The 12,553-nt window shown below is 42.6% G+C and overlaps 1 protein-coding gene and 1 pseudogene across 2 annotated transcripts; one reads left to right on the top strand and one right to left on the bottom strand.

Moving 5' to 3' along the window:
• The first annotated feature begins 1,713 nt into the window (after positions 1-1,713).
• LOC125547152 (F-box protein At5g07610-like) lies at positions 1,714-2,874 on the top strand. 2 transcript variants are annotated; one of them, XM_087517083.1, is made up of 2 exons: positions 1,714-2,735; positions 2,817-2,874. In XM_087517083.1, exons 1-2 carry the CDS (start codon positions 1,714-1,716, stop codon positions 2,872-2,874), a joined length of 1,080 nt encoding a protein of 359 aa, XP_087373209.1. The 2 variants fall into 2 exon arrangements, with proteins under 2 accessions (XP_087373209.1, XP_048567100.1); XM_048711143.1 differs by having other exon boundaries at positions 1,714-2,874.
• Positions 2,875-5,819: 2,945 nt separating this feature from the next.
• Positions 5,820-12,553, bottom strand: part of LOC147981327 (meiotic drive suppressor JIEYAO-like) — an 81,087-nt pseudogene continuing 74,353 nt past the window's right edge.

Here is a 12,553-nt window from a genome sequence, read left to right as displayed (position 1 = left end):
CAATCGCTTACCTTTATTAACACACAAATTATCAAGATATGAAGAGAACTAACAAATAGGCGACACAAATCCATACATGACCTTCGTCGCCACTGGATCAGAAGTTGTCAAGGTAGATTGCTGCCACTACCTTGCCGATGCTGTCAGGAAACCAAAACTACGCAAAAAAAATAAGGATATACGAGAATTAATTTTTTTTGAGGGAATTAAAAAAAATTAAGGGATGTATCATCACTCCTCGATCTACTTTTTTATTAGGACTTCAAAATGGTGTATGTTTTGTTTTGAGGGACTGCAAAATGGTTTACGTGTGTTTTACTGTGAAATACTGCGACTCACATGGCCTAGTAAAAAGCCCAGATAACTTCACGCGCCCGTCCTCCCTGTTCCACTCTTACAGCCTCAATAAAACTTCCGCAGCCTAAAAAAATGATCTCGGTCATGTGCTTTGATTTGTGCTTTATTTAGGCGTGCTTGGAGAGATAGTTGGCTGGATAGTGGCCAACAACATTTTGCCCTCTCTTGGCATGCTTGATGACAAACTCCCTACCCACCTCAAGAAGCTCTTTGGCCTCTCGAACCATCATCATATGCTCCGATCCATCATAGCTCATGCCTTAGATTAGCCGGGAGTTCTAGACAATCCAATTGCACAATGATCGGCCGTGTACTCCACTGGATGGCATGGCCGAGGCTGATGCTGATGCCTTCCAGGCACTCTCTGTCTCCGCGCTTCTCCTGCTCCGCGTGAGGAGCCAGCCCGAACGCTGCAGCTCCACGAATCCAGCTCCGCGGAGACGAGCCCTCTCCAGTGTAAAATCGTGGAGCATCAGAAGTGCACCTCCCAGAAACAGCGAAGTAGTAGAAGTTTGACAAAACTACCTCAGGATTACCACCGCCAAGTGAATAACGGTTCTATTAGAAAGACAAGTCGAACGATGCCTCGCCCTACGTTCTCCCAGCCAAACCACGCCATGGGCTGCTGCCCTTTTCAAAGAAACGGGCCTCAAGCCCACCACATGCAGCCCATCTTCACTTCCACAGATCTGCGAAGCATTTTACGCAGCCGAACACACCTAGCTCCGCGAGAGAAGTTGGCAGTGAGTACGAGAAGCTGGAATCGAGGATTTGGAGAAGCCAGACGAGTTCTGAACGGGGCCTAAGAGTAAAGTGCATTGCGGTAGCTCCAGGCATGCATAGAAAATAGGCGCACCTACGTCGTCCCTTAGAATCATACCTGCCCCAGTCTCATTGTCATGCTCACTAAAGGATCCATCGACGTTCAAAGTACATGGAGTGTTTAAGGATCCATCGACACTCATATACGTATGCCCCTCTGGTACATAGTTCCTCGGGTTGTACACTCGAAGGTATTTATTTTTACCAGACAGTTTATACTTTGAAGAAAAGAATTACTCTCGAAAAGCAATATTTGGTCGTGGTAGTAGAAATCCAGAGATGACGTGTTAGCTCGTACGTGTATCCTCTACTTCTACGTTTCAAGTCGTGCACGGCCCAGATAAATCCACTAGTACCTCCAACTCGCTACTGCCGCGTGCGCAAACCCTAGCCGGCGGCCGGCCGTCCTTCGCTTCACATCTCGCTAGCAATTGGTAGTTCCTCCCGTCCGTCACGCTCCCATCATCAGTTCATTACCGTGGATGCATGAGTCTCTAACCGTCTCCTTCGTCCCGATCTGCAGACTGTCCTGCCATGATGCGGGGCTCCAAGAAGAAGAAGAAGTGGGACACGGGGAGGAGCCCGGTGTCCGAGCTCCCGGACGACCTCCTGGTCGAGATCATCTCGCGCTTGCCCTACAAGTCCACCTGCTGTTGCCAGTGCGTCTCCACGCGCTGGCGCGATCTAATCTCCCACCCGGACCACCGCAAGAAGCTTTCTCAGTCGACCCTCGCCGGCTTCTTCTTTGAAACATGGGACACAAAAAAGGTTTCTCGTCGTTACCAAAGCGTCTCCGGGAACTGGCGCCCTCCCATCAACTCCTCCCTCTCGTTCCTGCCGCGATGCGAGAAACTCCACATATTGGACTGCTGCAATGGCCTCCTCCTCTGTAAGTGCTGGCAGGACACTGATCGCAAGATACTTGATTACGTGGTGTGCAATCCGGCCACCGAGAAGTGGGTGGTCGTGCCTGCCACAAACTGGTCCAGCAAGTTGTACAAAGCTCACCTGGGGTTCGATCCAGTGGTCTCATCACACTTCCATGTTTTTGAGTTCGTACCTACCTATGTCTGGGATGGGGATAAGAGTGGTGATCATAGTCAAAGATACATCAAAGTGGTGGGAATCTACTCTTCCAAAGCTGGAGTTTGGACACGTCAGCGTGCATGGGACCTTCCAATTGAAACAGTCCACTTTATAGGTAGCGCATTTTTGACCGGGATCCTGTATTTAACTTCCAATAATGATTTGGTTGCAACCGTTGACGTGGATGGAAATTGCAGTTCCGTTCGTGTTCCTAAACCACACTGTCCCGGTTGTGCTTATGATGTTTATGTATCACGGGGCCATTTGTATATCGCAAATTGTGATGCTTCTGAAATATCAATCTGGGTTTTAGAAGATTTTAGCACTGCAAAATGGACATTGAAGCTCAATGTCAGCTACGAGCTACTGTTTGGAACAAGGTATTCAAGCCATGATGATCATTGCTGTGTTATCTCAGCTCACCCAGAACATAATGTCATATTCATAATTGTAAAATATACTTTGTATTGGCGTTCACTGGTGGAACTATTTTCCTACGAAATGGATTCTAAGGAGCTGCGTTTGATATGTGATCTTGGACGGGAATCCAGCTTCCCTTATCTTTCATACGTTCCATTGTTCTCAGAGTCATTGGCAGATGAACACTAAAAGTCTTGCATATTGGAGCCTCACAATTGTCCATCTTTCTGATGATATACAAGAGTTACGTCTTGAATACGGGAGGCAATGAAGGATAGGCCTTTACGAAGCTTTTTGATAGGCTCTAGGTGCTTGAATGAGCGCATTTATCCGACTTTATACGGCTAGCTATACTGTCAACATCGTACCTGCTTGTGTTTGTGTAGTTATAAATATATTAGTAGCCTATGCAGATGTAACACCTTAGTACTTCACCATGCATACTCAGATTGTTTTGGGTGAACTATTATGAATATTTAATATCTACACTTTATTTATTTGTCTGTGAATAATTTGTCGTTATAGCAACTTCTGTTTCCAACAATACATAAAGGTTATTTTCTTGTTTGTAATCTCTAGCTGTGGCCTAACTAACTGAAGATCTTGCTGTTTGGGTGGACCTGGAATGGAAGAGCCCAAGACTGCTGTTGCATTTCTGTAGCGTCCGAGGACTACGTGCTATATACGGAGATTCATGTCTGTTTGTCATTCCATTTTTGTGTTGTATTTTCCCTTGCCTGCTGAAACTGTGATATACTAGTAAGGTGATAGTACTAGTTTAACACGATCGTTGCTAAGGCTTTCTGATATATGAACTGCCGTTTCAATTAACTCTGAACCTCAAGTGTTTCTCACCTCAATTTCTAATAGATGAATCGTCTGTTCAATTAGTTCAGTCATGGGTCCCTCCTGCTCAGAAGTCAGGATGATATATAACTTGCATCCTAACATCTCTGGAAAATCATGATCTACACGGCTTGCAACAGAGAAACTTCTTATTTGTTTGCTCCACATCGTGCTTCTGATTGTTTGTCAAATCTATCAGGCGGCAGTTCAGATTGGATAATGGAGGAAATCTGGACTGCACACGTTCTTCATAATTGAAGAGTGTCGTTTTGCATGAGCAGTTCACCAGGATGAGACGAAGTTGCCAGGACGTCGTCGAGCACCGCCTATTATCTACGTGTCGATTTGATTAAGTTTTCTGGTGGTTTTTTGCTGTGACCCAATTTGCAAGTCTTGTACAAGAGACTAGAAACATAATCTGGCATGGAGAACATTCTTGTTTGGTTCTATGCTTATGTGTTGACATTAATTTGTAGTAATACTCTATTTAGACACATGCACAGAGAGATTTACTGTAGGAGACGGAAAATATTTGACTCGGCGGTAGAAATCCATAGATGAGGTGTATGAAAAGAAATACCGTGCCGAGTCAAATTGAAATAGAAGTGTACGTCTACTTCTACGTTCCGACTCATATACGTGCCGAGCCAGATTAAAAGTTTGTGAAAGCGAACGCCGGTCTCCTCTCTCGCCTCATCTCGACTCATATACGTCCTCCGCAAAAAAGTTCGTGAAAACGAACGCCGGTCCCCAGATCTCGTAGATAGAGGAAACGGCCAGAAATATGCAGGTTCCCGCAAAAAAATTACAGAATGGACAATTTTACGGGATCTATTCGGGACAAAAAAAGCGCCCTCATCCCGTAAATCGGTGGTCATTTTGCCGGATGGTCCTTTTTACAGGATCTGCCAGAGATGCTCTAACTAATGTGGCAGACTACTCAATATAGTATCACGTGTTTTGTGGAGATATGCATGTGTAGAGGTTCTTCTATATTGACAGTATCACTATGGATCGCTATCTTTATCTCCCTTCTTGTGAAATCATTTCTCTTTTTTTCCTTTCGGTTGTTTATTGTTATCAGGTTTCTAGAAATATTTAAGCTAATCAAAATGTGTCCTCTCCATGGTACTCGACTTTATGTGTTCCTCTTCTATCTTCTGCAGGGAAGGACCACTAAAATGTCCAATAGGTTAGCAAACTTGACCCTCTCAGGTGTTCTCATGGTCTGAGATTTGTTAGCTTGACCGCCGTCAACTCCAAACCTGACCATGTATAAGTTCTGTAAGTTAATGCCTGGTCAAGTTATTTTTGCTTCATTAGACGGATTTTTAAGCTTTTGCCATCAGAATGTCCCCCATTTGGCTAATGCTGTTCACGAGCTCACTATGCCAAATTGAACCCCTTCCTCCTGCCATTTTGAGTAATAAGAGGAGCCTTTCAACTTCAAGTTGCAAGTGGTTTTAAACTTGTTTTAGCTTCTCTGACCATGACATGGTTAGGTTGAGAAATAAGTATGTTCCAGATACCAATCTTATTCCCAACCATATTCTGGACGAGCGCTTTCAATACATGGAAAAAACGAGCAACTCCTAATTAGCACTGGATGCCTCGACCTCCAGGTCTTTGTTTTCACCCTGATATTCCATCACCAACAGAAGTGAAGAACATCTCTTATACATAGAAGTTAGAACAGCCAGAACGAGAACTAGAACAAGACTACGCTCGATGGAAAGCATATTCTGTAGAAATATAAATGGAAGAAACTGTGGACCAAGCAACCAGCACTCCTGCAAACATGGAAAACACAATTGACAGCATAATGACCTCATCAGATGATGAAGATTAATTTAAGAAATGCAAAATTACTGCTATGGGTCATACCGTACCGAGTGTATGAATTTCCACTAATTTCAGTTTGTCTGTACAACACCTATGCTATCTTATCTACTTCTAGATAATGTTGCCGTTTTTTCAGGTAATTTATTTGTCCTAGTTTATAAAATAAATGAAATCCCACAAACAACACGCTATTAGAATCATTCGATCATCCTACTGAATTAAAACTCGGAATAACAAACTTACAAAAACTAATAAATTAACGAAAGAAACACATAATAATATTCACATGCTATTAATCTATACCATAAATATAAGCAATGCGCGGCATGCCACCGCGCGGGTATAGGCTAGTTATAACAAGGAAATGTTTGTCAGGTCATGTATAGATGGACGAAAACTTGCACTCAATAACCAAGTTGAGGCTAAATGTACGGCCACATTTCTTCTCATGCATTCTTTAATACTTTCAACATCGTCAATGCAACAGTACCAAATAGCCTTCTGGATCGATGCATATTTGTGACTTGTGGAATTTCTCTTGCCAGCAAACAGGCATTACCTTTTGGGACCGAAGTAGTAGATAGTTTGCCAAACTTACTCACCGAGTCCTGTATTCGATCAAATTTAGGCGGAGGCAATTCATCAGTTTGTGCATGGGCTGGATACACTTTTATGGGAGACCGCAATGCTAACACTGATCTCCAATATGGAAAGTAACTATTCCATGTGCATTCACGCTCCCAACGTCTGCATGGTCTATTTCTGAAACGCTTTTTATCTGCATTAGGCGTTTCTGCAGTTGCCTTAGTTTCGACAATCTTCTCACCATTGGGCACTGGCCACCATTCGTAAGGGGAGAGGTTTCCAATGCGGATGACTCCTCCGGTGGCGAAAAAACCATGATCATTGAGAATCTGTGAAATGTGTTGAAGAACCTTTGTTTCAGGCACCTCTTTATGTGTCTGAATGTAAGAATCAAGAGCTTTACCAGCTTGGAAAATTATTTGACCAAGCAATAATGTATTGTACAAATGTTCACCCTGGGCCTCCAAATTCAGCTTTTCCTTTTCGTCTCGACCCATCCCCAATTTTATGCTATCAATCTGTTCAACAAGGCGATCAATGATAGTAGAAAACCCATGAACCCCAACATTACCATTTCTATTGCAGGAGGAATACCCTGCACGGATATGTCCTTGAGCTGACAGTAGCAAAACGGCTGTTTGCAACAGTTTCCTATCCTTTATATACTTCCAGATCTCCTCATCTAGATTGTCAGTGTGTTCGGCAAGCAGTCTATAAAAGAAATATGCCCTAAAGGCAATAATAAAGTTATTATTTATTTCCTCATATCATGATAAATCTTATTATTCATGCTATAATTGTATTAACCGGAAACATAATACATGTGTGAATACATAGATAAACATAGTGTCACTAGTATGCCTCTACTTGACTAGCTCGTTGATCAATGATGGTTGAATTTCCTAGCCATGGACATGAGTTTTCATTTCATTAACGGGGTCACATCATTAGAAGAATGATGTGATTGACTTGACCCATTTCGTTAGCTTAGCACTTGATCATTTAGTTTACTGCTATTGCTTTCTCCATGACTTATACATGTTGCTATGACTATGAGATTATGCAACTCCCGAATACCGGAGAAACACTTTGTGTGCTACCAAACGTCACAACGTAACTGGGTGATTATAAAGGTGATCTACAGGTGTCTCCGATGGTGTTCTTAGAGTTGGCATAGATCAAGAATAGGATTTGTCACTCCAATTGTCGGGGAGGTATCTCTGGGCCCTCTCGGTAATGCACATCACTATAAGCCTTGCAAGCAATGTGACTAATGAGTTAGTTACGGAATGATGCACTATGGAACGAGTAAAGAGACTTGCCGGTAACGAGATTGAGCTAGGTATTGAGATACCGACGATCGAATCTCGGGCAAGTAACATACCGATGACAAAGGGAGCAACGTATGTTGTTATGCGGTTTGATCGATAAAGATCTTTGTAGAATATGTAGGAACCAATATGAGCATCCAGGTTCCGCTATTGGTTATTGACCGGAGACATGTCTCGGTCATGTCTACATAGTTCTCGAACCCGTAGGGTCCGCACGCTTAAAGTTCTGTGACGATCGGTATTATGTGTTTTTGTGTTTTGATGTACCGAAGGTAGTTCGGAGTCCCGGATATGATCACGGACATGACAAGGAGTCTCGAAATGGTCGAGACATAAGGATCGATATATTGGACGACTATGTCCGGACACCGGAAGTGTTTCGGGAGGTTTCGGACATATACCAGAGTACCGGGGGGTTACCGGAACACCCCGGGGAGTGTATGTTGGGGAACGTATTAATTTCAAAATTTTCCTACGCACATGCAGGATCATGGTGATGCATAGCAACGAGAGGGGAGAGTGTTGTCTACGTACCCTCGTAGACCATTCGCGGAAGCGTTATATCAACGCGGTTGATGTAGTCGTACATCTTCACGATCCGATCGATCCAAGTACCGAAAGCACGGCACATCCAAGTTCTGCACACATTCGGCTCGGTGACGTCCTCGCCTTCTCGATCCAGCAAGAGGGGCGAAGTAGTAGATGAGTTCCGGCAGCACGACAGCGTGGTGACGGTGTTAGTGAAGAACAATCTCCGCAGGGCTTCGCCTAAGCACTACGAAAACTATGAAGGAGGATAAACTAGAGGAGATGGGGTTGCCGGCACACGGCTTGGTGTTTCTTGATGTGTCCTTGGTGCTAGCCCTGCCCCTCTATTTATATGTTGATCCCTGGGGTCGAAACTTGGAGCAAAAGCCTCCTCAAAGTCGGTTTTGCCCGAAAGGCAAGAGTCCCACTCGGACACGAGGACCAAACGCCACAATCGTTGGCGTCTGGCCCAGACGCCATGGGCCTCGGTGTCTGGCCCAGGGCCAGACGCCAGGATCTCTGGCGTTTGGCCCCCTGGCCTCCGCAAAACTCATTTTGCTCCGACTTATAGCCCCATGGGCCTGACCCCTTGGCCAAACCATATCATCCAATATATGAATCTTTACCTCCGGACCATTCCGGAGCTCCTCGTCATGTCCGTGATCTCTTCTGGGACTCCGAACAACATTCGGTCACCAACATACATAACTCTTATAATACTATATCGTCAACGAACGTTAAGCGTGCGGACCCTACGGGTTCGAGAACTATGTAGACATGACCGAGACACCTCTCTGGTCAATAACCAATAGCGGGACCTGGATGCCCATATTGGTTCCTACATATTCTACGAAGATCTTTATCGGTCAGACTGCATAACAACATACGTTGTTCCCTTTGTCATCGGTATGTTACTTGCCCGAGATTCGATCGTCGGTATCTCAATACCTAGTTCAATCTCGTTACCGGCAAGTCTCTTTACTCGTTCCGTAATACATCATCTCGCAACTAACTCATTAGTTGCAATGCTTGCAAGGCTTATAGTGATGTGCATTACCGAGAGGGCCTAGAGATACCTCTCCGACAATCGGAGTGACAAATCATAATCTCGAAATACGCCAACCCAACAAGTACCTTCGGAGACACAGGTAGAGCACCTTTATAATCACCCAGTTATGTTGTGACATTTGGTAGCACACAAAGTGTTCCTCCGGTAAATGGGAGTTGCATAATCTCAGTCATAGGAACATGTATAAGTCATGAGAAAGCAATAGCAACAAACTAAACGATCAAGTGCTATGCTAATGGAATGGGTCAAGTCAAGCACATCATTCTCTAATGATGTGACCCCATTAATCAAATGACAACTCATGTCTATGGCTAGGAAACTTAACCATCTTTGATTCAACGAGCTAGTCAAGTAGAGGCATACTAGTGACACTCTGTTTGTCTATGTATTTACACATGTATTATGTTTCCGGTTAACACAATTCTAACATGAATAATAAACATTTATCATGAAATAAGGAAATAAATAATAACTTTATTATTGCCTCTAGGGCATATTTCCTTCAGTCTCCCACTTGCACTAGAGCCAATAATCTAGTTCACATCACCATGTGATTTAACATCAATAGTTTACATCACTATGTGATTAACACCCATAGTTCACATCGTCATGTGACCAACACCCAAAGGGTTTACTAGAGTCAATAATCTAGTTCACATCGCTATGTGATTAATACCCAAAGAGTACTAAGGTGTGATCATGTTTTGCTTGTGAGGGAAGTTTAGTCAATGGGTCTGCCACATTCAGATCCGTATGTATTTGCAAATTTCTATGCCAACAATGCTCTGCACGGAGCTACTCTAGCTAATTGCTCCCACTTTCAATATGTATCCAGATTGAGATTTTGAGTCATCTGGATCAGTGTCAAAACTTGCATCGACGTAAACCTTTACGACGAACCTTTTGTCACCTCCATAATCGAGAAACATATCCTTATTCCACTAAGGATAATTTTGACCAATGTCCAGTGATCTACTCCTAGATCACTATTGTACTCCCTTGCCAAACTCAGGGCAGGGTATACAATAGGTCTGGTACACAGCATGGCATACTTTATAGAAACTATGGCTGAGGCATAGGGAATGACTTTCATTCTCTCTCTATCTTTTGCCGTGGTCGGGTTTTGAGTCTTACTCAACTTCACACCATGTAACACATGCAAGAACTCCTTCTTTGACTGTTCCATTTTGAACTACTTCAAAATCTTGTCAAGGTATGTACTCATTGAAAAAACTTATCAAGCGTGTTGATCTATCTCTATAGATCTTGATGCTCAATATGTAAGCAGCTTCACCGAGGTCTTTCTTTGAAAAACTCCTTTCAAACATTCCTTTATGCTTTGCAGAATAATTCTACATTATCTCCGATCAACAATATGTCATTCACATATACTTATCAGAAATGTTGTAGTGCTCCCACTCACTTTCTTGTAAATAGAGGCTTCACCGCAAGTCTGTATAAAACTATATGCTTTGATCAACTTATCAAAGCGTATATTCCAACTCCGAGATGCTTGCACCAGTCCATAGATGGATCGCTGGAGCTTGCATATTTTGTTAGTACCTTTAGGATTGACAAAACCTTCTGGTTGCATCATATACAACTCTTCTTTAATAAATCTATTAAGGAATGCAGTTTTGTTTATCCATTTGCCAGATTTCATAAAATGCGGCAATTGCTAACATGATTCGGACAAATTTAAGCATAGATACGAGTGAGAAACTCTCATCGTAGTCAACACCTTAAACTTGTCGAAAACCTTTTTGCGACAATTCTAGCTTTGTAGATACTAGCACTAATATCAGCGTCCGTCTTCCTCTTGAAGATCCATTTAATCTCAATGGCTCGCCGATCATTGGGCAACTCAATCAAAGTCCATACTTTGTTCTTATACATGGATCTCATCTCAGATTTCATGGCCTCAAGCCATTTCGCGGAATCTGGGCTCATCATTGCTTCTTCATAGTTCGTAGGCTCGTCATGGTCAAGTAACATGACCTCCAGAACAGGATTACCGTACTACTCTGGTGCGGATCTCACTCTGGTTTACCTACGAGGTTCGGTAGGAACTTGATCTGAAGTTACATGATCATCATCATTAGCTTCCTCACTAATTGGTGTAGTAGTCACACGAACAGATTTCTGTGATGAACTACTTTCCAATAAAGGAGCAGGTACAGTTACCTCCTCAAGTTCTACTTTTCTCCCACTCACTTCTTTCGAGAGAAACTTCTTCTCTAGAAAGGATCCATTCTTAGCAACGAATATTTTGCCTTCAGATCTGTGATTGGAAGGTGTAACCAACAGTCTCCTTTGGGTATCCTATGAAGACGCATTTCTCCGATTTGGGTTTGAACTTATCGGGATGAAACATTTTCTTATAAGCATTGTAACCCCAAATTTTAAGAAATGACAACTTTGGTTTCTTGCCAAACCACAGTTCATACGGTGTGGTCTCAACGGATTTAGATGGTGCCCTTTTAACGTGAATGCAGCTGTCTCTAATGCATAACCCCAAAACTATAGTGGTTAATCGGTAAGAAACATCATAGATCGCACCATATATCTAATAAAGTACGGTTATGACGTTCGGACACACCATTACACTGTGGTGTTCCAGGTGGCGTGAGTAGTGAAACTATTTCACATTGTTTTAACTGAAGGCCAAACTCGTAACTCAAATATTTTACTTCTGCGATCATATCGTAGAAACTTTTATGTTTGTTACGATGATTCTCCACTTCACTCTGAAATTATTTGAACTTTTCAAATGTTTCAGACTCATGTTTCATCAAGTAGATATACTCATATCTGCTCAAATCATCTGTGAAGATCGGAAAATAATGATACCTGCCGCGAGCCTCAATATTCATCGGACCACATACATCAGTATGTATGATTTCCAACAAATCTGTTGCTCTCTCCATTGTTCCGGAGAACGGAGCCTTAGTCATCTTGCCCATGAGGCATGGTTCGTAAGCATCAACTGATTCATAATCAAGTGATTCCAAAAGCCATCAGCATGGATTTTCTTCATGCGCTTTACACCAATATGACCTAAACGGCAGTGCCACAAATATGTTGCACTATCATTATTAACTTTGCATCTTTTGGCTTCAATATTACGAAAATGTGTATCACCACGATCGAGATCCAACAAAACATTTTCATTGGGTGTATGACCATAGAAGGTTTTATTCATGTAAACAGAACAACAATTATTCTCCAACTTACATGAATAACCCTATTACAATAAACATGATCCAATCATATTCATGCTCAACGCAAACACTAAAGAACATTTATTTTAGGTTTAACACTAATCCCGAAAGTATAGGGAGTGTGCGATGATGATCATATCAATCTTGGAACCATTTCCAATACACATCGTCACTTCACTTTTAACTATTCTCTGTTCATTCTACAACTCCCGTTTCGAGTTACTATTCTTAGCAACTGAACTAGTATCAAATACTGAGGGGTTGCTATAAACACTAGTAAAGTACACATCAATAACATGTATATCAAATATACCTTTGTTCACTTTCCCATCCTTCTTACCCGCCAATTACTTGGGGTAGTTCCGCTTCTAGTGACCAGTCCCTTTGCAGTAGAAGCACTCAGTTTCAGGCTTAGGTCCAGACTTGGGGTTTTTCACTTGAGCAGC

This window comes from Triticum urartu, chromosome 3A (genome assembly GCF_056163025.1).
Source record: "Triticum urartu cultivar PI428250 chromosome 3A, HENAU_Tu73, whole genome shotgun sequence".
Classification (NCBI taxonomy): Eukaryota; Viridiplantae; Streptophyta; class Magnoliopsida; order Poales; family Poaceae; genus Triticum; species Triticum urartu.
The sequence above is the reverse complement of the archived record's forward strand: the minus strand, read 5'-3'. Positions and strand labels throughout refer to the sequence as shown.